The 25,098-nt window shown below is 43.6% G+C and overlaps 1 protein-coding gene across 1 annotated transcript in view; it reads right to left on the bottom strand.

Annotated features, from left to right (window-relative positions):
- The window catches only part of NR2C1 (nuclear receptor subfamily 2 group C member 1), a 97,908-nt gene that overhangs the window by 60,859 nt on the left and 11,951 nt on the right, over positions 1-25,098 (bottom strand). The window contains exons 2-7 of the mRNA XM_082252685.1: positions 19,007-19,134; positions 12,665-12,775; positions 10,121-10,351; positions 2,205-2,289; positions 1,008-1,187; positions 389-536 (exon numbers count right to left, since the gene is read on the bottom strand). Coding sequence (XP_082108811.1) covers positions 389-536; positions 1,008-1,187; positions 2,205-2,289; positions 10,121-10,351; positions 12,665-12,775; positions 19,007-19,060 — 809 coding nt within the window. The 5' untranslated portion in view covers positions 19,061-19,134. The remainder of the gene's footprint in view (positions 1-388; positions 537-1,007; positions 1,188-2,204; positions 2,290-10,120; positions 10,352-12,664; positions 12,776-19,006; positions 19,135-25,098) is intronic.

The following is a 25,098-nucleotide window of genomic DNA, read 5'->3' as shown; positions in this document are numbered from 1 at the left end:
CCTGCACACTGCAACTTGGAAAAGCTCAATTTAGCATTCTTTTTTTTTTTTTTTTACTCACCAAAAATGCAGCCTGTGTTTTACAATGTGCCTGCACACATAGGCACGTAAACAAGCGATTCATATTCAGGGGTTAAAAAAAATAAATAAACTAAAATCGAAAAAAAACGTTACTGCTGGGCAAAATTTTGTGTCAGTACATGCAAATACGCAAGTATGGGCATGAATTCAACAACATTCTGGGGGCTTGAACACAAGAATACACCCAAATTTGCGCAAATACATCCAACATAAATGGCTGAAACTACATCCAAAAATGCAGATACTAAAACATCAGTACCGTGTGCAAGAGGCCTTACATGTAAAGACATGCTATACAAAGACACACCTTGCAGTTTTATTTTCAGTTACAAAAGTAGCCGTTGCAGCAAGAGGGCTGCGTAAGTCTTTTCTAATGTAGATCTTTTCTGTGGATGCAGCACAATTGGAAGACTTTTCTCTGGAGACCTCAATGGGCTTTCTCTCACACTGAACAGCTAGAAAACATAACAAGAGGGGGGTAATTAAAAAAAAAAAACATAAACGAGTTCATTCTAATCACATGTGCTTAAAAATGCATGAACAAATGTTCAGTTCATTAAACTGTGTGTTTTGAGTTTTAAATATGGTGCATTTGAAAGTATTCCATTCAGATTTGAATTTGAATTCAAACTTGAATGAAGAAAAGCAAGAAAAAACAACAAAAATGCTGCATGTAGGTCTTTTTTTTCCAGTACGCATTATTAAACAGGTTTGGTTAGAATGTGCTCAACCAAAATCAGTATAGATGTCATCATGTGCTTGCAACTCCCGGAAAATGGAGCTTAATTCCTGACAGCAAAGCCAGCTATAACAAACTTAAAAAAAAAAAAAAAAAAAACGTGCACATACTGTAATAGTTTATCATCCGCTGTTCACTAGTTAAGAGTTATAGATTAGAAATAGACCAGTGTAAGTGGAATACTTACAATCTTGCTTCATTCCAAGTGCAATACACCTTTGTAATCGGCAGTACTGACATCTGTTGCGGTAGTGCTTATTGATAACACAATCTTTTGATCCTCTGCATGCATATACCAAACTTTTTCTAATACTTCTTTTAAAGAAACCTTTGCAGCCCTCACATGTTACTGCCCCATAATGTCGCCCTGAAAGAACACAACATGAAGGCAAGAGCTAAGTTTGTTTGTCAGAAATTGCTAAAACTTTACTTTCACTACTGCAATCCATTTCATGCAAAGATAAAATAGAGTCCTTTCCACCTCTATCACTCCAATAAATTGTGGCACATTTTATATTTGACCGAATCATCAGTTAAAAAAGAATGTTACTTTCCATCTGTAGAAATGATAATATTAAACTTTGTATAAGCTTCATGCTGGCATTTACACAGGGTTAATCGGCTTTCCTCCTGTGCATAACTGCGTTTGGGTCTGGCAATCTGTATTTTGCCATTGGAACTAATCCATAGTCTCCCTTTGGAATCACTGTCCAAATGAGCTGCACCACATAAAGTTAACCCCTCTGTTGGAGACTAGGGACAGTCTGAAGTAACTGAGAGCCTCAGCATGAAATAATTGGACAGGCAATGTACATGTCAATTTATTCTAAAATGGCTTGGTCTGTAATAAAAGTAATGGCAGGAACACGATAAGAAAATCGTACGAAAATTCTGTGAACAATTGGCTGATTTTCTACCCATGCCCAGCAAGTAATACCCAATATTGATATTATAAACAAAAAAGACGAATTACATTTTTTTTTTTAAATTCTGTTGTATCGTTTGCGAATGAACGATTTTCTATTCATCGATTTAACGTTGTCAGTAAAAAATCTATTGAACATTATCACGCATGAGTAGAAATAGTCGACGACCCAGAAGAACGAAGTATGAAGAACCATACAATCGTGAACACACACCAAAGATTCATAACGATTGCTCTTTGCAAGATTTTTAATGTTGGTGACGATTTCGAACAACGAACACTGTTTCGTTGGTAGTCATTGGAGCGATCGGTTGATATTCTAACCATGTATTCCTGCTATTAAATACAGCATTTATTAAGCTGAATGCTATTTCATAGCCTTCTTAATTGCAAAACAGAAATTATCTGTTAAACTTACTAAAAATTTGTTTTCCTTATATGTGGTCTGAGAACACATACCTGATGCTTTATCGCCACACACCACACACAGATCCATAAGCGGTTTATTTAAACTCTGATCTATGCATTGGGAGTCTGATAATATCTGTAAAAAAAAAAAAACTGAATTAGGCCAGATGCCTGGGCAAGTGTATAAGGTTTTCGAACGGCAAATTGTTCTGGAAAAAATAGGTTTCCTATGACACAAACATTAGGAAAAACAAATTACAGTAATCCCCCGCTACATCGCGGTTCAGTTTTTGCGGTCCCGGTAATTCGCGTTTTTTTTTGTAATGTTATTTTACTATATAAATCATTAAAAATGAAAGATTTTTGTGTTTTTCATAGCTCTTGCTCTGTCTCTAAGTATCTTTTATGTGTTTAAATGAGTTTCTATTGTTTTAAAAGTGTGTTTAAAGACCTTAAAATGCTTCTACACGTACAGTGACAGTAAAAAATCATGCCTACAATGCATTTTAATAGGGTTTTTCTATTTCGCGGAATTTAGGTTTTCGCGGCTGGGTCCGGAACGTAACCCCCACAATGGAGGGGGGTTTACTGTAGTGGAAAATTTCTATAAAAAAAAAATCTAGATATTTGGGTACTGTATATTCTACTTATTAAACATTTTTCAAAAGAAAATTGGATTTTTGTAAGATCTTACCGTAAAATCCTTTTCTCTTAGCTCATTGACAGATGTAGTCCTCTTTGATTCTCATCAATAGGGTTATGCTGCCTCCGCAGGAGTAGGACTAGGCAGAAAGAAAAACGTTCTGGCTCCACCCTAGGGGCAGTCCCAGAGGGTATATCCTCCCTCTCTCTGCTACAGGATGTCAGTTATGTCACAAAGCAGTGTCAGAGAATTTAACCCAACCCAACTCAATGATAGAGGGGCGGGTACTACGTCTGTCAATGAGCTAAGAGAAAAGGATTTTACGGTAAGATCTTACAAAAATCCAATTTTCTCTGTCGCTCATTGACAGACGTAGTCCTCTTTGATTCTCATCAATAGGGACGTCCCAAAGCAGTGCCACAAATGAGGGGTGGGATTGACAGAAATCAAAATCCAATCTAGAAGGCCCAACCGGAGCCAACCAGAAGTATCAAGGGACTCATCGAGCAAACAGATGAGACCTACCCAACAAACCCTCGAGGTAGACCAACAGTCTCCTCAAACCGCGGCCTGCAGGAACCTTGCGGCCAAGAGAGGCATCTGACGATGCCCTCACATAAACCTTATACAATATGTAAAGGCATGAACCGACGACCCAGTAGTCGCCTTGAAAACCTGAACCACTGACGCCTGATGGCGGAAGATCCAGGAAACACTAAGCGCCCGAGTAGAATGCGCCTTAACAGGGAACGGGGGATCCCGACCCTTAAATAGAATAAGCCTATACCACCGTCTGTCTGATCCATCTAAAGATGGTCGCGGCAGAAACAGGCAACCCCTTCTTAGGGCCATCCGTGATCACAAACAGTGAATCCGTCTTACAAATTGAATCCGTAGTATTCAAATATATCCTGATCGCCCGAACTACATCCAAGGAATGCAACGCAAATTCTCGAGGATGATAGGGCTTAGGACATAGGAAGGACAATACAATGTCCTCATTTAAATGAAACCTTGAAACCACCTTAGGAAGGAAGGAAGGATGGATTCGGATGAAGAACACCTTATCCCTATGAACCACCAGATATGGGGAACAACAGGATAATGCAGCCAGTTCTGACACCCTGCGTGCAGAAGTGATAGCCACCAAGAAGGCCACCTTCTGGGATAAAGTAAGCAAGGGAATCTCCCTGATATCTTCAAAGAGAGGTTTCTGAAGAACCGACAGCACCAAGTTAAGATCCCAGGGTGGTAACGGCGCGCGCACTGGCGGAGCCAGGTGTCGCACCCCCTGGATGAAATTCCGCACCAAGGAATGAGTAGCCAAAACCTTCTGAAAGAAGATAGCTAATGCTGAAAACAGACCCTTGATAACACTCAAGGCCAGCTTCTGCTCAACTCCCTGTTGCAGAAAAGCCAATATTCGGGCTACCGAATAAAGACGTGGAGGGAACCCAAGGGATTCACACCACGCAATATAAGACTTCCATGTGCGATGATAAATCTTTCTGGAAGTCGCTTTCCTTGCTTTAACTAGAGTAGGAATAACTGAAGCTGACAATCCCTTGTCCTTCAGCACCTGGGTCTCAATAACCAGGCCGTTAAAGCGAACGATCGTAAAGCAGGATGGAAGATCGGTCCCTGCGACAGCAGATCCTCCGTAAGAGGAAGTCGCCAAGGAACGTCTGTGACCAGCCTGACCAGGTCGGCGTACCAGGCCGACTAGGCCAGTCCTGATCTACCAGGATAATTGGAATTCCCTCCACCTCTATCCTGCGAAGAAGCTTCGGCAGTAACTTGAGAGGAGGGAAGTAGCTGATACTGCCCCCACGGGGCGATCAGCATGTCTGCGGTGTCTGCTAGAAGATCGTGGGAACGAACCACAAACCTCAGCACTTTCCTGTTGAGCTGAGATGCCAACAGCTCCCATTCGGAGTGCCCCAACGGGGGCACAGTTGGTGGAATATCCCTGGATGAAGAGATCATACCCCTTGATCGAGAATCTGACGGCTGAGATAATCTGCCTGCCAATTCACCCCCGGAATGAATACCGCAGAGAGAGCTGGAACATTCGTTCCGCCCAACGAAGAGTGCTGGCCACTTCTATGGCCGCCAGGACACTCCTGGTGCCCCTTTGATGATTGACATAAGCCACTGCTGTGGCATTGTCCGACTGGATCTGAACCGGGCTGCCCTGGAGCTGCTCGGTCCAGTGAATCAGACAAAGTCTGATCGCTCACAGTTTCAATACATTTATCGGTAACCTGGACTCTTCCAGGGATCAAAGCCCCTGAGCCGAGAATTTCTCCTCACCCGGATAGACTGGCATCCGTGGTGATAAGCGTCCAAATATTGGTAGGAATGACTTCCCCTGGCTGAGCATCGGAGACCGAAACCACCAGACCAGGGACTCCCTGGTCCGCTCGCTCAGCCGGATCCGATTGTCCAGGGAATCTGGATTTCGGTTACACTTGAGAAGAATCTCTCCTTGAAGGATTCGGGTATGGGACTGGGCAACTGGTACTGCTTCAAAGGAAGCCACCATCAAACCCAGGACCCTCATGCAAGCCTGGATGTGTCTAAAATTAGACCCAAATATTCCAGCCTTCTGGTGGGAACCAAAGATAACTTCTGCAGGTTCACCAGCCACCCGAACTCTTGCAAAGAGGTCATGGTGATCTCTAAGTTTAGTAATAGAGTCTGCGGAGACTCCACACGGAGCAGAAGATCGTCTAGGTGACCTAGAATCGATATGTCTCGTTGTCGTAACAACGTCAAGACTGGGGCCCACACCTTTGTGAAGACCCGGAGAGTCGAGGCGAGACCAAGGAGTAACGCCAGAAACTGATAATGGTACTCTTTCTACGGAAAAACGCAGGAAACGCTGATGTCCTGCATAAATAAGAAAGTGAAGATAGGCATCCTAGATGTCTATGGACGCCAGAAAATCCCCCTGATGCAGGGAGGCCGCTACTGTGCGAATGGACTCCATCTTGAATTTTTGTACCCTGACAAAAAAGATTAAGTGCTCTTAAGTCCAGAATTGGACGCGCTTTGCCCTCTTTTCTGGGTATTGTGAAAAGGTTCGAATAGAACCCTTGAAATGCTCTGTCCAAGGAACGTGGACCACCACTCCTTGTTGCATTAAATCCGTGACTGCCCCCCGTAAGCTCTTAAGCGATCCGGGGATAGTCGAATATTGGAAGGAAGAATCGCACTGGGAGAGATTGACATACAATCTTGTAACCTGACCGTCTGACCTCGCGAACTATTTGTCCGAGATTCTGGAAAGCCATGGATCCGGAAACCGGCGAAGACGCCCCCCCTGCCCCAGCTATGGGCGGGGGCGCACCTTCAGGCTTTAGTAGTCTTATCTTCAGGTCTGGAAGAGCCGGGCTTTTGCTTGCCCGACCAGCGCCCCATAAAAATACCTCCCGAAGGAGTTTTGGAGGACTTTGCTTTTTTTTTTTTTTTTCCGTGGGCTGAAAAAACTTTTATGAGCGGAAAAAGAAGGCCCCCGTCTCTGACGGGATCCTTTACCCTTATTCCTCTAGTGAGATCCTTAATAATCTCATCTAAATTGGCCCCGAGATAGGCACACACCCTGAAAAGGGAGATTTAACCAAAGCTTCCTTGGAGCCTTGGTCTGCCGACCAATATCTTAGTCACAGTGTACGCCTGAGGACCACTGCTGAAAACTGATGCTCGCCCCAATAGTGGAGTGGCGTCTAGTGCAATGTCGCAGACAAACTGTAACTCTTGTATCATCTGTTCCACCAGATCTGATACCGCCTGGGGGATATCTCTCCCCTCTAAGCCACTTGGTCCATTCTAGACCAATAGCAATTACTGGTCTGAAAGCTGACCCAATTAGGGAAAAGATGGCACGAGACACAGCTTCCACTTTACGATCATCTTTAAAGGACGGAGCATCCTCCAATAGGATAACCGTAGCTTTGTTCAATCTGGAGATTGGAAAATCCACCACAGATGGTACTATTCATCTCTTGAGGAGTGATTCCTCGAACGGATAACGCCTATTAATGCGTTTAGGAAATAGTAGGGCTCGTCTTGGATGACCCCATTCCTCCTTAGTTACACTACCGAAACACTTGGGTAAGGGAAATACTTTCGCCATTTTGGTGCGTTTATTAGTACCAAATGGGATCTCAGTATCAGCTACTTCTGATGGTGTAACCTTCGAACAGATACAATTAGTGCGTTTACTAACGCTTCCTCTCGGGCTATGGTAGATGCCGAAACATCTTCCTCACTGTCTGAAGAGACAGTACCCGAGTCACAAACCCCAGATGAGGTACCTGCAACTGCAGGAATAAGCTCAAACTCTGAATCTGAAGTTTCAGATGAAATGGGGGTAGGCGGGGGTCGCTTCCTTGCGCCCTGTCCTTGACAAGCCAATTCCACCCGGGATAGAAAAAAAGTTTCCAAAACTGCTGACAATGACTCACTATTTAAGTGGGGAACTGGAGGGTCCTGCAGCCACTTCGAGGGGATCAGGTGGAGATACATGTGTGGCAGGGTCCAAGTTAATCCAGGACATTTTGCCAGTAAAAAAGAAAAAAAATTTTTTTTTTTTTTTTTAAATAAACAAATACCTTTTTTTTTTTTTTTAAATAAAAAAATACCTTTTTTAATTCACCAGCGCAATAGCGCCCCTCAGCGTACCTGCTTTGGACCCCCACAGAAAGAGAGAGACCCCAAGGGCTCACCACCAGATGCAAAGAAGTTTCTTATTAAAACTGCTGTCAGCGTTATCTTGTGCAGACTGGGAAGTCATGCACTAGGTTTCCCGGGTGAAAGGAAGTGGCTCCGCGCCCTGTGTATGCCTTCCGGCGTTCCCAGCTGCTCCTCGAGGTTTGCTGGGCACATCAAACATGGCCGCCCCCATGCAGGAGACAATAGGCTACGAAAAAATGGCGGCCTGCGTGACCTGCGGGCGGCTTGTGTAGACGATGCAGACATGCGGTCTACAACAAAATGGCGGCGGACTGCCGATCTAACGTGGCTCCTCCAGTACAGCGGCCTGCATGCTTTGAAAACAGCTGATGGCGGCCTGTCGGCCTGCGGGAGTATGGCGATCTAAGGTAGGCTATACCTCCTATGTGTGCTAGAGAAACGAAGGCTTGCTGAAGTATCAGCTCCCAAACCAAGCCTGCTGGAGTGTCAGCTCCTAAACCAAGGTTGCTAGAGTGTCAGCTCCCAAACCGAGTTTTGTTTAAAGTGTTAGTTCCCAAACCAAGCCTGCTGGAGTGTCAGCTCCCAAACCAGATCACACTATCACAGGGGATATGTGAACATGTCATAGGCTACAAGGGGGAACTTTAATGTCAGAAAAGATCCGACCATACACAGAGGGGCCCGTATCCCAAAGACCCCACAGGGGGAAGGGGGAACATTTACTCACCATACCGGCTGACAGCACCCTCTCTTCACAGTACCCTCTCCACCGAAGTGGGGGGCTGTCGACCAATCCGGACGCCTTGACTCTCTGGTTCCTGGCGTCCAAGCGAGACGTTTAACTCGCAATGGGACTCTGTCGCGGCCGACCCAGCGCGGAGCTATGGTCTGCACGCGCTCGTAGGCTGAACCGGGGTGACCACTGGATCTCAACATCCAGCCCGGTCCCACATACTTACTTGAATGTGTCGCGGCCGACCAAGCGTAATGCTATGGTCTGCGCGCGCTCGTAGGCCGGCTGGGGTGACCACTGGATCTCAACAACCAGCCCGTCGCCCAGATCCGGCGTGATTTGCTTGAAGATCTCACAGGAAAACTGGAGACAAAAAACTACCTAAAAAGAAAAAAAATTTCTAAAAACTCTTGCCAGGACCAGAGATCCCAGCAAGGAACTTAGGTCCTTACTCCTGACTAGACAGAAAAAAACTGACATCCTGTAGCAGAGAGAGGGAGGATATACCCTCTGGGACTGCCCCTAGGGTGGAGCCAGAACGTTTTTCTTTCTGCCTAGTCCTACTCCTGCGGAGGCAGCATAACCCTATTGATGAGAATCAAAGAGGACTACGTCTGTCAATGAGCGACAGAGAAAGTAGGTTCATGCCTCCACCATTGTACACCTCTCACACAGAGGGCCGCCCTCAGAAATCACAAGGCCACCTATTATATCAAAGCCTCTTATTTTCTGCTACATTAAATAATATTATGAAGCTTTTTTGTTCTTATATTTTTTAAGCTCCAAAAATACAAGGTTATTGACTGTAACCATTTTTATATATGTATGTTAAACTCTAATTTAAATAAATTCCTTTTAAATTTCACATTGCAATTCACATACGAGATTACTAACAATTAAGAGTTAAATTTGAATTCCAAGAATTCAGCCACTTTGATAAATGTGCAGACATACTATGTACAACAAGGTGCATGCCACCTTCTGAACCTATCTCTTTTTACATCTGAACGTTTTATGGAGCTACCAGAGGATAACTATGCTACACTCCTAGGTTCTGAGAGGAAAGATCCTGTATTCACACACACACATAGAATCCATGCCCCTCCTCCATCTTCTTTGCTTCCCATTCACAGAAGCCATTGCATTTTGTGAATGGCTTCACATAATACAAACCACTCTGCGATTGAGAAGGCGGGAATACAAACCACTCTGTGATTGAGAAGGCGGGGAGGGCTGGGCAAAGCAGCTGCATGAAACACTTCAGCTGAAATAGCTGAGGCCACAACTGTCAGATGTCAATTAAAGAGAAATCCACAAGGTGGCACGCACCTCACTGTACTTAACTCACAGGCACAAGGGGTGATTTTAAAACTGGAAGAAAGGGCCCTCTATTTGACAAATATATGCCCAAGTCTTTATTGTTCTGATGGGCAGCCCTAGTCATGTATAGTGCATTCAACATTATGATATATTTCAATCTGTTTATTATTTTTTTTTTTTCCCCCAGTTAGAAAAAGCTTAATGATAGGTAAAAATATGAACATGTCAGTAAAGCATTACAGCAGGGCATTTAAAAGATCAAAGCTATTTAACTAGAGAAAAGCATCTCTGGTCCCTAGCAATTAGTCACATCCAGCTGCCAGTTTTCTAGTCTAGGTTAGAAAACAACCTGATGCTATACTGAATATGGTCTGTTAAAGAAGCTTGAAAAATACCAGACTTACTGGCAAGATCACCAGGTGGAAATAAAGGGAAAAAAGTCTAAGGATTGGTCAGCTGCAATTTATTAATGGTTCCTAACATACATATAGTTTACACAAGAGCCTTTAAGAATAAAATGATTAGTAATGTTTGCATACAAAGTGTAGCATAGCATATTTTACAAGTACACACCTGAATGTGCTGTGTGGAAACATCCGGGCTTGAGAAAAAGAGCTGATTGACACCAGCTGCATCTGGAGTTGTTAAATACACTTTACCCTGACTGGGTTCTTGCCTAGCAAGGATTACCTTGCTCGGGGATGAGCTATCATTATTAGTCAAGATAAACCTTTTACTTGTACCACTCTGATCAAGTGCTGTTACAATTTGAATCTTCTGACCGGTCTGTTGATCTGTAACAAACTGAAAAAAAAAAAAAAAAAAGACACCTTTAATTTAAAGCAGTTGTTAACAGATCATCACAAACACACAGAAAATTACAACTCTTCTAAAAAAAGTTAAGAGGTACAGGAAAACTAGGGAGGTATTACTACACATTTCCCTCCACTGCACAAATTAACCATATTAGGAAAAATGTACTACATTTGGAGTAGCTGTGCATGGCAACCAATCAACTTCTAGCTTTCATCTTCAAAGCCTAACTAAATAGGCTGAAGTTAGAAGTGATTCAGATTCGGACTATTCCAGTTTTAGTAAATTAACCCCAACAAGTTCCCTTTGCACCTACTGCATCTTTTTGTGTGTGTGTGTGTGTGTGTACACACACACTGATCAGTCATGAGATTATCACTATTGACAGGTAAAGTGAATAAAACTGATTACACTCATTACATACAATGCCATCTGGAAGTGGGTGGGATATATTTGGTAGCAAGTGAACATGTCCTTGAAGTTGAAAGCAGAAAGAAATGGTCAAGCATAGGGATTTAAGCAACTTTGATAAGGGCCAAATAACTTTAAAAGCTAGATGACCGAGTCAGAGCATCTCCAAAACTTCAGCTCTAGGAGGGTGTTACCACATTTGCAGTGGCCACAACCTACCAAAGTGGTCCAAGGAAGGAAAACCAACAAACTGACAACAGGGCCATGGGCAGCCAAGGCTTAATGATGCACGTGAGAAGCAAAGGCTGGCCTATGTAGCCCGATCCAACAGAAGCAGTAGAAGCAGAAAAAACTATAGCTCACATTTCTGAAAAAGGTAATGATAGTTCTAATAGAAAGTGGCCAGAACACACAATAGATCACAGTTTGCTGAGCATGGGGCTGCGTAGCCCCAGACCATTCGGGGTGACATGCCGACCTGCGTCTACAGCCAAAACGTTTGAGGTACCCCAGAATTCTCTGCGTCTCAATCCAATTGAGCATCTGTTGGTTGTGGGAAGCCCCACCTCTCAATTTACAGGACGTGTACAAGTAGTAGGATCTGCTACTGATGGCTTTGTGTCAGATACCACAGCATACCTTCAGAGGTCTAGTGGAGTCTGTGCCTTGACAAGTAATGGTGGGGGATCATAATGTTATTGCTGATCGTGATATAGATATACATATATATTTTTATATGTTATGGGAGAATGTATATATATATATATATATATATATATATATATATATATATATATATATATATATATTGCATGCACTCACAAGACTTTTACCTGCATAGTTTGTTAAATAGCTACTTATTTTAAAGATTTTTGGGGTTTTAGTGATTTTTGTGTGTTTAATACACTGATATTTCAACTATTCTGCTTCTACTTATTGAAAAAGGTAACAAATGAAACAGTTTACTAGTGTAAGTTGACATTTTCTATCTCTCGATCTTCAAAGTACCCAATTAGTCAGCCCTGAAGTATGAGTTCTATGTAGAGGGAGGAAAGAAGACACTGATGTCATTAGCGTGTCCAGTTTCCTCCACCTTTAAAACGCTATCAATAGCTATCCACAAACTGTTCAGTCACATACAGCACCATCCTAGCTTTTATTTTCACCTAGTTTCAACTACTTAATAACCATTTTCAACTACTTATTAACTCTCAGTATAACATATACAATAGACATACTTCTAGTATCTCCTGCTTTTCACTTAGAGTGTCTGCTACCTCCCTGTGTTCCTTAAAAGTCATCTCATTGCCCTAAAAGTTTGTACTATGTACAATGAAAATACAACATTTACTAAAACTGGAGAAGACAGAATCACGAGCAGCTAGTTTTGCATGGCAGTCAATTAGCTTCTAATTTCAGCTTGTTCAGTTAAGCTTTGAAAACGAAAGCTAGAAGCTGATTGGTTGCCATGCACATCTGCTGGAGCAGATGTCTGCTCCAGTTTTAGTTAATGCCTCATGATTAGCATAAAGATGGCCACAATATGTGAGTGGAAACACAAGCACATTATTATGAAAAAGGACATGCAAATGTGATGTCACATTGCTCTGATAAGCTTCAGACACTAGAACCCACTTTATCCTCCTTTAAAATAGGAGATTTAAGGTCCTATTAAGCCAATCTGATCTTTAGATTTGAAATAATTTATTGACAATATGTGGAAAAAGAAAACATTTTTCCTCTTGGAGTTATAAATTTATTTAGAGTAGCTTGTTGAGAGTGGTATTTTATTATATGGACTGTCTTATGGTGTGCACCCGACAGCCGCAAAGGGTGTCTGAAGGTTTCCCCTGCCTAAAAAAGTAAAAGGAAATGAGTGTTCTTTAGACACACCTGTATTCGCTGAGGTAAGGTAACGCTGGAATCTGAGGGAATAAGCTGTATTCTTTGGGTACTTCCATCCATCAGGGCTGTATGGGTCACTTCTGTCTGATTGCGAGAAAGCTGAAAATACAACCAAGTTTGTGTATAACTGGAGTGCTGACATTTTCTGTATATTGTTAACATTTGTGCTATATCCACATTCTAAAACTATAGTTTCTTTATCAAACAAAAACACAAAAACTAAAAGGAACCCTATGCTTATGAGTAGAAGTGCACATAATAGACATTTTGGTACTGAAACTTTAAGATGTACTTGGACGAAACCGAAAAATAGGATTTTTGACTTGCCGTAAAATCCATTTCTCTGATGTTAATTGACGGACACAGCTCCCGATCTTCTTAACCATTAGGTTACACTGCCCCCAACAGGAGTAGGACACTAGGCAGAAAAAAACATCTGGCTACGCCTATGGGCAGTCCCAGGGGGTATACTCCCTCTCTCTGCTATAGGTATTCAGTTTTGTTACAAGCAGTGTCAGAAGAATTACAACTCCACAGAGGGGTGGGTGCTGTGTCCGTCAATGAACATCAGAGAAATAGATTTTACAAAATCTCATTTTCTCTTTCATTCATTGACGGACACAGCTCCCGATCTTCTTAACCATTGAGATGTCCCAAAGCAGTGTAAAACACGCGTGGTGGGAACAGCGAAAAATAAACTCCCAGGGATAACTATAGCTAACCAGGTAAACAGGAGCTCACCTAAAAAAAACATTACACCCTCAAAGAGGACCAGGTTCTCTAAACAGCAGCCTGCAAAAACCTTGAAGCCAAAAGGAGGCATCCGCAGATGGCAACACATCCACATTATAGAACTAGGTGAAAGTGTGCACCGACGACCAGGTGGTCGCCTTGCAAACCTGCATCACTGACGCCTGATGACGGAAGGCCCAGGAGGCACTAAGCGCCCGAATAGAATGCACCTCGACAGGGAAAGGAGGAACCTTACCCTAGATAGAATAGACCTGAACCACCGTCTGTCTGATCCATCTGGAAATGGTTGCAGAGGAAGCAGACAACCCTTTCTGAGGCCCATCCGTGAGCACAGTGAGTTTGACTTCCTAAAAGACTTTGTAGCTGCCAGGTACACCCTAATTGCCTGGACCACATCCCAGGCATGCAAAGCAATTTCCTTCAGATGTTTTGGCCTGGGACACAGGGAAGGCAACACAATGTCTTCATTCAAAGGAATATCAGAGACAACCTGACGAAGGAACGACGGACAGAGACGAAGAACCACCTTATCTCTGTGAACCATCAAGTAAGGTGAACGACAGTATAAAGCCACCAATTCCAACACCCTGTGCGCAGAGGTGAAAGCCACCAAAAAGGCCACCTTCTGGAACAGCGTAAGCTGGGGAATCATCCGAAGATTTTCAAAAGGAGACTTCTGGAAGACAGAGCACCAAATTGAGGTCCCAAGGTAGTCACAGAGACCATTTGTATGGTAATTTCCAGGTTTTCCACCAGAGCAGTAGGATACTCTGCTCACAGAAGGAAGCCATCCAAGTAACCCAGTACTGCGATCCCCAATTGGCGTAACAATGCTGGCACCGAGGCCAACACTTTCGTGAAGACCCGAGGACTGGAGGCGAGACCAAAGGATATCAGCACAAACTGAGAATGCTCCACTCCCATGATGTGACCGACACACCTGCCTTCCTTCTTGGGGACTGTAAACAGGTTTGAGTAAAAACCCCTGCAAACATTCCGAAGTCAGAACCAGAACAATCACCCTTTGAAGTAAAGGTCTTGCACCGCCCCAAAAAGAGCCTGTAAGCGGACCGGGGACAATCGCACGTTGGAAGGAAGAGCCTTATCAGAGGGTAAGAACAAAACTCGATCCTGTAGCTGGACCTTAGGACCTTGTGGACCCACTTGTCTTGTACCAGGGAAGTCCACGGGTCCGGGAACCCTTCATGACGTCCCCCCACCCCATATGTAGGCGAGGACGCACCTTCCTGCTGAAGGGGTCTTGTCCACGGGTCTGGAGAAGCCTGCTCTTGACTTGCCAGACCAAGTTTGCTTGGACCCTCCAGAGGAGGCCCCGAAGGGCTTCAATCCCTTGTCAGTCGACCCTGAGGGACGAAAAAACTTCTTATGGGCCAAGAAGGAGGGCCCACGTCTACGACAAGGTTCCTTGCCCTTAGTAGCCTGAGGAAAAAAGGTACTCTTCCCCCTTGTGAGACTTTTAATGATGTCATCCAGGGTAGCATCAAACAGGCGATCTCATTGAAAGGGAAGATCAATCAAGCCTTTTTAGAAGTCTGGTCCGCAGATCAGCATTTGAGAGCCAAAAGACACGTCGAAGGATCACTGCCAAAACAGAGAGCTGAGCCACTAGGGGAGCTGCATCCAAAGAGGCATCACAGATAAACTGCAGCCCCTGGACCAGCTGGTCAGCCAGCTCAGAAAAGGCAGGGTGTATCTAATCCCCCTCTAGGTCACGGCGCAAAAGCTTAGCCCATTCGGTCAGTCTGACACCAGGGCAATGGTGAATATTGGCCTCAGTGCCGAACCAGTCAGGGTGTACATATTGCAGGCCACAGCCTCCGCCTTCCTGTCAGATGGGTCCTTAAGGGCCGGGGACTCTTCAACCGGAATCATGGTTGCCTTGTTTAAACTGGAAACTGGAGGGTCCACCACCAGTGGAACAGTCCACTTCTTAAGAAGGGACTCCTCATAGGGGTATCGCCTAGCAACTCGCTTAGGGACCCAAAGGGGACGCTTTGGTCGTCCCCACTCTTTAGTGACAAATCTGTCGAAATAGGAGGGGAAAGGAAACACCTTTGCCGCTCTGGGTGGCTTGAGAGTGCCAAAGGAAACCTGCGTCTCCATAACAGCCACGTCCTCCAACTTTAAGTCTCAAGCACAGATACAATCAGTGCGTCCACCAGCACCTTTTTAAGCGTGGTTGCAGAAGTGGAGGAATCCTCCTCACTATCTGAGGATTCAGGGCGCATGGTCGCAGACCCAGCAGGGTGACCCACGTCCGCGGTGGCTAAATCAGATTCAGGATCTGATGAGACAGATGAGGCAGGGGGCACACAAAGGACTCCAGGACCGTCGTCAGTACATTGATGGATGGGACGTGGAAGGCCCCGCAGCTCCAGAGAGGGGATCAGGAAGTGCTCCAAAAACTCCATGAGTCGCCATAGGGACCCCCAAAAAAATGTGTAAAACACTGCTAAGGAACAACCCCTACCGCTCGGTCACAGAGCACCAATCAATCCTCAGCAGAAAGGGAGAGGACCCCACCAGACTCACCACCCAACAGAAAGCAGGCACCGCAGCCACCAGGAGAATCTGCACTGCATGAGCTGTGATCAGGAAACAAAAGGATCCAGGAGTCAGCACCAGGAAATGAGGGGCTCCCAGTGCAGAAAGCACCGCCCAGAAGGCTCTACAGACATGGCCGCCACTGTTTTCTATGGCAGACCACCGCAACATGGCCGCCAGACTACACAAACATGGCCGGTGTGCATTGCAGCACAAGGCTACAACAAAATGCAGCACCAAGAGGCTCCCAGGAGGAATCCCTAGGCCTCAAGGACAGGTCCAGGCAGGACGGGGGGCCCTGGCATGAGCCCCACCAGTTACAGCCAATCGTCCAGACGCCGGCAGCGCACCCCCCCCCCCAGCTCCCATCACCAGCATAGTGCCCAGCCCCCACCCCAGGAGGTGGATCAGACCACCCACACAGCCCCAGCATAAGTGGAAGGGGGGGGGGGGTAGGATGGGGGGACAGAATAAGGGGGGTGCCTGACGGGAAGGAGGGGAACCCGGGGGTCCGACCTTCCCATGGGGAGGGTCCACGTCCACCCCAAAACCCTCCAGATGGAGAGGGGGGGAGAGCTACCCCTCACATTTTTGTAAATATTTTATTATATCTTTTCATGTGACAACACTGGAGAAATGACACTTTGCTACAATGTAAAGTAGAGAGTGTACAGCTTGTAGAACAGTGTAAATTTGCTGTCCCCTCAAAATAACTCAACACACAGCCATTAATATCTAAACCGCTGGCAACAAAAGTTAATACACTAAGTAAAAATGTCCAAATTGGGCTCAATTAGCCATTTTCCCTCCCCGGTGTCATGTGACTCGTTAGGGCTATATATAAATATATATATATATATATATATAAATATATAATTGAATTATTTTTTATTTAATATCATAGATTTAAATGAATTTATTGTCGACCATTATAAGCCCAAGAAACATTCAAGAAAAATGCATCCCCTTTAAATTCTATGTATGTCTTGACAATGGTCCGTTGCACTTGGGAGCAGGTTTAGGCTTCGCTGTGGTGTTAAAAATCTTGCTTGCTGCATTTCTGGTCAGGTAAAAAAAAATAAAAAAAAACTGCACCTCCCCATTGAAATGCATTGAAAATGCAGCAAGAACGCATTATTAACATACCTGTGTTACGTTTTTGAGTCACATGACCTATGAAAAACACACCAAAAGCACAGTAAAATTGTGGTAATCTTCCTGGTATCATGGGACACAGGCAATAGCAGGAGCAATTAGTCCCTCCTGTTGTCAGTTCAATCTTGTGAGAAGGGAGCGGTGGGGGAGTGGCCGAGCCGTGCTGTGTGTCTCTAATGCACGCACACAGCCCGACTCGTATGCGCACCTGCATGTGTGTCCTCATAGCACACAGCTTGCTATGGGGACACATGCAGCAGAGCAGGACCAGAAAGGGCCAGTGGGGGACTCCAGAAGAGCAGTTATAGGATGGCTCAGTATAACAGATCTTTTATTTTAGGTGGGAAAGAAATCCTTTAGAAGCACTTTAATGTCTTCATGTTCTGGTACATTACATACACCCTTCCATAAACGATGCTCCAGTCAGGTCACGTGATCACCCCAGTGACTGGCTGGCCGGGGGGGGGGGGGGGGGGGAGATCGCCAACAGCCTTTGGAAATGCCTGTGCAGTGACGTCACCCATAGACTTGCTATGGGGCATCCATTGTCCGCTGTCCCTTTTCTCCCCCCCGACACCAGACCGTAAACTTATCATGTCACTGGACTGACCCCAGAATAGGCAGGTATACACATCTTCCTTTCACGTGGCAGTTAGGATGGGGTTGGCAGCAGGTTTATGAATTGTTAGAAAAAGCCTGGACTTCCACTTTAAGCTTGTGTGTGAGACCCTGAAATAATATTGTGTTTATTTCCAACTGCCTTGCTGTAAAAACAATCATAGATGCACACCTTAGTGCTTCATAAAGCAGGCTGGTTTTTCATTCTTTTAGATTAGTTAAAGGATAAAAAATACAATTGAGATGCAATTTTAAAAGCTTTGCTCAGTGAAGGGTGAAACTGCAAAAAAAAAAAAAAAAAAAAACAGTAAATTTAAATGTATATCTTTCCCAAATTATTTTTAAATAGACATGATCGCAGAAAAAAAGGTTAACTTAGTAATGAGAAAAACTATTAGCTGCTGAAAGTAAAGTCTACAAGAAATACTGGTGACTAGTCATTTCTCCTTTGCCTACAGTATTTTGAGGCACAGTACATGTCTAACTTACCAGTAAAATAACTGTGTACTAAACAATTGTTTGTATTTATAACATTTAGGAAAATTATCATTGTTTCTTGGCATGTTGGAACTTTATTGAATCATCTGAAATATATTTCTATGTATCGCCCTAGTCTATTATGCTGTATGTTATCCTAATTTCAAGGACAGGCAACCTCCTTCAATACTAAATACTCCACATTTTAGGCAACACTTAAAAAGTGAAGGTAGCCATACGTATTAGATCAGAGGTGGCCTTGTAGCTCTTTAGGCACACTTAAAACTCATTTCTAGCTGTAAGTGAAGCTTAAATATTTCATTTAGACCAAGTTCGTCCAAACAAACTATTACCTTCACTAAGATGCAGAAGCTGAAAGTGCTGTATAAACTGTATGTAGCTTCAGCTACATAAAGTACAGTATACAGCGCTGTGTTCTGGCACTAGGATGAGAACTTCTTTCCCAATCCCAGAACAAAACTGAGTCGGGCTGAGCGCTGAGCCATTAACAGTGAGCTTTGTATTCTATGAATGAAAACAAAGCTTCCTCTGATTGGCAGAGGTGGGCAGATGATGCTATGATCTCCAACTTGGCCAATCAGAGGATGTATCATCATGGTAGAATACATGCGATAAAAGAACAACATGCAGAACTGAGACATTGTCAATAAAAAATGCTCTGGGACTCAAGGGGGTTTAGAGAATAAAAGGCCAGGGGACTCAAGTGGTTAACTTTGTACAGTGCTGTAGCTTTTAACTTACCTCTCCCATTTGCTGTTCAATGATCTGGTGGGCTATTTCTTCTATAGATGCCATGACCTGTCTTTAGAATGGTATCCCTGGGAGGAAGGAAGGTGCTTAAGGAGTCCAGTTTTTGGTCTAACTGAAGCCTATTATATTAAAGGAATAAAAATAACATCTATTATTTCCTGATATTTCAAAGGCGTTTAACAGAAATCAAAACGCATTTCCATCACATTTTATCACATCCAATTATGCATCTGCAAGTAGTGAAGAACATGCAATTTCTGTGCTTCCTATACATTTTTATTGCGTTTTATGTGGGCTACAACACAGATCAAAGCAATCTAAAGGCCTGTATGCACAATCAGAAAATCGGACGAAAAATACTGCTTTTGAATCGATTGTACAATATTCTGGTCATTAGTACACAGCTTTCGAAAGCCGATCACAATTCATTCAAAATTTTCCGATGGGGCGAGTACGAAAATGTTTCTTGTACTATACCAGATCGTAAGATTTTCATTTAAACAGTACAGTTGTTGTCCATATTTCCAATATGCCTGCGCAGATAAAATGCACGAAAAACACAAGTAAATTGCAACTTGCATTGCAATTATTTTTAACACACAGAATAAAAACAAGCCAAAAGTGCATCTTTCCTTACCATATTTAAATTCTGCTTAAAGGATAAGTGTAATTCTATTTTGCCCCTTCCCCTGGCCTTACCTATCCCACCCCCTCCCTCCACAGATGCAAAACTTATCTCAATCCAAAGGTTATTGTTCTGCTATTTTTTTATATACCCAGTGCAGATCTTTACTGTGCTGGCAGCACGTGTGCATTACAGCCCCACAGATCTCTGAGCCTTTGGCCTCAGAGCATGATTTCATAGAAGACATTTTTTTTATTACCATCATGTTAGTTTGTAGTAGAATGTAGCCTCACACCAAGACCTGTGACCATGCTAAAATATTTGGGGTATGCCAAATAGAAGGGGAATGAACACTTCACTTTAGTCTCACAAAAGCAAAGGTTTTTCTTATTATGATAAAGGGCGGCACTTGCATGACACATGAAGAGGCTTTCAAACAGATGAGTCCCTTTTACTTGGTATAACTTGTATAACTTCCAAATGATTAATGACGAGAAGGCCTACCATGTTGAGATAAAAAGAGAAGAGGGAGAAGCTATTTTGTAGGGGGGTCTGTACAGGAATAGAGGTTATATTAATGAGGAAGTAAACCCTCTCTTTTTACTTGTAACTACAGGTAAGCCTATAAGGCTTACCTGTAGGTACTGTGAATATCTCCTAAATTTGCACAGTTTAGGAGATATTCAGAGTGCATGCAGCCGATGACCTCATTAGCACATGCGCTCTGAAGGTCAGGTTTACCTTGACGGACCTTCAGAGCTCTTGCTGCAAACACCATCTTGGGCACCACTGAGAGCTTCATTCTAAGGTATTTCATAATGAGCTAGTAAGCGATACATACTAGCTCATTATGCCTTTGTCTAACAGGGGTTTTTTTCTTTTTCCACCCTGGTTTACAAGCTCTTTGAGGCTCTGTTCACATGTTGGCATTCCCGATCCCAAATCACAGCAAATTGCGGGACGCCATTGCGGGACGCCAGTGCGATTCCCATCACTTCCAATGGCACCCCAAATGCGTTATGATTTTGCCACGATTGTCGCCCAACTAATCGCTGTAAAATCGTGCAAACAGAATCGCAGAACGCCTGTCACCCAAAATAAGTTTTTAGTTATTTTTTGGGCGACAGGCATCCCGAGATTCTGTTTGCGCCATTTTACAGCGATTCGTCGAGAGACAAATCCCAGCAAAATCACAACGCCTTTGGGGTGCTATTGGAAGTGATGGGAAGCGCATAGGCGTCCCGCAATTTGCCATGATTCGGGATCCCGGGCAGAATGGTGGCAATTGCGATTCTGGCCACGATCCGGAACGCCAAGATGTGAACGGAGCCTAAAGCCTACTTTGTGTATTAAACTTTGATATCTTGTTTTGATTTAATTAATTATTGAAAGAGAACATATGGTTGTGCATGCTTTATTTGTTTATAAAATGAAAAATCAAGACATTAAAACAAAAACAAAAATGACGAGAAGGGATTGGGAGCAGTGCTGAACTATAATAGAAACCCGTGATGATAAACATATAGAGGTTTACATTTCGGACCCCATTAGGAAAGCCTGGCAGTCTTGCCTGATCCTCTAACTTCAGTCATTTCAGAGATACTGACTTGCATGTAGCCAATGAGGCCAGAACCTTATATTTTCTTAATTGCTCTGACTCTGGTTACCTGGGAAATACTGAAGCTATGAGATCAGCATACTGGCCAGGCAACTAGCATTTTCAGAAACAGAGGTCTGCAATCGCAAGTATATATTTTTGCTTGGCACAGGTTTCCCTGAATGTAAATCTGTAAAGAGAAAAATTTGAAAACTGCCCTTGTTGGATTCCAACATTTATCATTTTATTCCCTCAGGAGCCTGCAAAGCCTTGCACTTGTGATTAGTGGATCAGGGATGGAATGCCAGGCTCCCACAGACAAGTCGCAGTGTTTGTGAATGAACTACAGGAGCACTCATCAGCCGCCAGCCGCAACGTAGTTATATCACTCACAAATCAATGTGAATGATGCAGTCATGTGGGCGGAGCCCCACAGGGTGTGCACTCTCAGCACAGAATTGCTTACATTTGGGTCGCATATATGCAGCCTCTCTGTGATTAAGCCCACCAGCCCAGAGGCCACATATATGCGTGCGGTTAGTGGGAACAGGTTAAGATACTACTATGAACCTTGTCTCCCCAGTTCTCTACACCAACCCCCCCCCCCCCCCCCTTCCCATGTCATTCTCAACTTAGTATTTACATTTCTCTGCAATGGGAATTAGACATATCCTGGTTTGTAATCACAATGCAATGCCTTGTGTCTGAGTGACCTATCAAGAGGTCTGGCCATTGTCATATCTATGCTGCTTTCAAATTCTTTACCTCTGTCCATATAACTGATGTTGATTTTGCTTTCTTAATGTCTATACCTAAATTATGATCTGAGCTTATTTTTATAACACTGCCCTCCTGCTGTTTCTTCTAGTCTGCCTTTGGTGTGAGAAGTTTGTTCGGTTAGCCATGTGTTCCTCCTATCCAATCCTAATTGATTAATTGGCAATACCCCCACCCAACTCAGTATATATTTAGGCCTTTTCTAGGGGTCGCACAGGCAGGGACTGCATTGGCAACTATCATCTTGGATTAAGTATTACACTTCGGCTCAGCACTCACGCGAAAAGCCCCAACAGACAACTGCAAAATACTAAGCAGACTACAGGTGACCTGAAGAGCCGCCAGCGTCTCTTGGGTTTTTCGCCATCAGCCTGCTCTGGCTCAGGTGTGCAAAGCGGTCGTCTGTGCACTCTTTCACACAATTCTACAGAATTGATGTTTTGGCATCCTCGAGTGCTTCCCTTGGCCGCAAAGTTTTGAGGTGCGGCGGTTGTTTACAGAGACATATTTTTTTCTGTCTCTTCTTTGGGGTGTTTTTTCATTACCTTTTCAGTTGGTTGCGTCTTCCCAGCCCTCACACCTGCACTGCTTTGGGACGTCCCAATAGTGAAGGCTTATATTATGGATTGGCAGCGACTGTCAGAGGACGTAAGAGAAAATAAGATTTTTGTAAGAACTTACCGTAAATTTATTTTCTCTGAGTCCTCTGACAGTCGCCGACCCCCCTCTGTTTTTTTGGATCTGGGGGTTTTGGATCTATACAACTTTTTTATCTCTCATTCAGTCTGTTTCTCAATTTCACCATTCTGTATTATGCACACCCTCATTCTCCTTCTCATATTTGCATCCTCTCCCCTTAAACTCTCTCTCCTTCACCCCCTTGTCCACACCACAGCTTGTATATATCACCATCACTCCCGTCCTCACTTTATTACTACACTCATCAACTCCTGCTAATTAATTCTGAGCCCACACACCAATAAAACCTCCAGGACACTAGGATGTCCCCCCCCCCCCCCCAAAAGTCACACTCACATATCACCCCCCTCACCCTGCTGCATCTCCTAACCTCTGGGAGATATTTCCCCAAATCCTGGACCGCCATAATTTATCTTTGGCCAACATACCCAGCACCCCCTATCCTCTGACAGCAGTCGCAATCCACACAATCAGGTTTCTATTCCTCTTCTGCCTAGAATCAGCCTCCCCTTTTCCTGTGCCCTTGGGAATGTCCGCTCTGTTTGTAACAAACTCATCTTTGTCCATGACCTATTTATCATCAACTCCTTTAACCTCTCCTCATTTGAAGCTCACTGTATTCGTCTATTTTCTCCAGTTTTGTTGAGATTGCTGTGATCTATCAGCCTCCTGGACCAGTTTTAGTCTTCTTTGACAACTTCTCTGCCTGGCTACCCTACTTTTCTCTCTTCTGAAACTCCCACAATCATTATTGGTGACTTCAACATCTCTGTTAACCTTAACAACCCCGCTACTTCTAAACTTCTGGGCCTAACCTCCTCTTTTGATCTAAAACAATGGACACACACTTCTTCTCACTCTGATAGCAGCTGCCTTGACCTCATATTCTCCTATCTATGCACTCCTCGCAACCGCTCAAATATTTCTTTCCCTCTTTCTGATCACCACCATATTAGTTTTACTCTCTCCTTATCTTCCTCCTCCTTGCCTTCCAACTAACAAACAGTTACCCGTAGAAACCTTCCCCATCTTAACCCTTCCCTTCTTTTTTCTGCTACAGATGGTCTCTACGACAAAATCTTATCCCTGTCCTGCCCCAACCTTGCCACTTCTGTCTACAACAGTTCACGGTCATCCACCCTGGATACCTTGGCCCCCCTCACTACACACGGAATCAGGCCCGACTGCTACAACCCTGGCCGACAGAAAATGCTCTTGAGCATCTGTGGCATAAAACGAAGACAAGGCAAGATTTCAGCCAATATAAATCTGCCCTCCAAAAATACAATTCCTGCCTCCACACAGCCAAACAGACCTACTTTATCACTCTCATTAACACCTTCTCACACAGTCCCCGTCAACTCTTTTCTACCTTTAACGCTCTACTTTGTCCTCCATTACTTCCATCCATTAACTTACTGAGATTGCCAATTACTTCAAAAATAAGATTGATACAATTTGTGACGGGATCTCCACTCTACAGATATTTCCATCACCTTACAAAACTCCTTGTCCTCCTGCACAATCAATACTTCCCTTGTTTAACCCAGCTATTGCAGAGGAAGTCACTAAACTTAAATTCCTGCCCCCTGGACCCTGTTCCTTCTCAAATACTACAGTCTAGAGCTGCACAATTAATCGTAACAGAATCGAGATCACGATTCACTCCCCCTGACGATCTTAACATGACACTTGCTCGATTCTTTACATAGCTATGAGTGAGCAGCTGTCAAAAAAAAAAAAAAAAAAAAAAAAAAAGAGCCTCCCACAAAAGCCTATCAGCATTAGTCTCCCACTGAACTGTAAACACAAATGATTACATTGTATCTTTTCTTTCCCTCTGCCTGAGGAAGGAAGTTTAACCTCTTAAAGACTAAACCTTTTTCCTACACTTGTTGCTTGCAAGTTAAATCAGTTTATTTTTCCTAGAAAAGTAGTTAGAACCCCCAAACATTTATATATATTTTTTTTAAGCAGAGACCCTGCAGAATAAAATGGTGATTGTTGTAAATTTTTATGTCACACTGTATTTGCGCAGCAGTCTTTCAAACGCAATTAATACACTTTAATGAATAAAAAAAATAAAACCAAAAAGTAAAGATATCCCAATTTTTTTTATAATGTAAAAGATGTTACACAGAGAATCGTGATCTTTATTCCAAGCAAAAAAATTGTGATGCTCATTTTGGCCAGAATCGTGCAGCTCTACTACAGTTACCCTCTGGTTCTATCCTACACTCTTTAACTTGTATCTTCAACCTCTCCCTCTCTACTGGCATCTTCCCCAACCCCCTAAAACATGCAATAGTCACTTCTATACCAAAAAAGGCCTCACTAGACCCCACCAATCTTAACAACCTAAGACCTATCTCCTTACACCCTTTT

This window comes from Pelophylax lessonae, assembly GCF_965119305.1.
Source record: "Pelophylax lessonae genome assembly, chromosome: 4".
In the NCBI taxonomy this organism is placed as follows: domain Eukaryota; kingdom Metazoa; phylum Chordata; class Amphibia; order Anura; family Ranidae; genus Pelophylax; species Pelophylax lessonae.
This window is presented reverse-complemented; position numbering and strand designations above follow the sequence as displayed.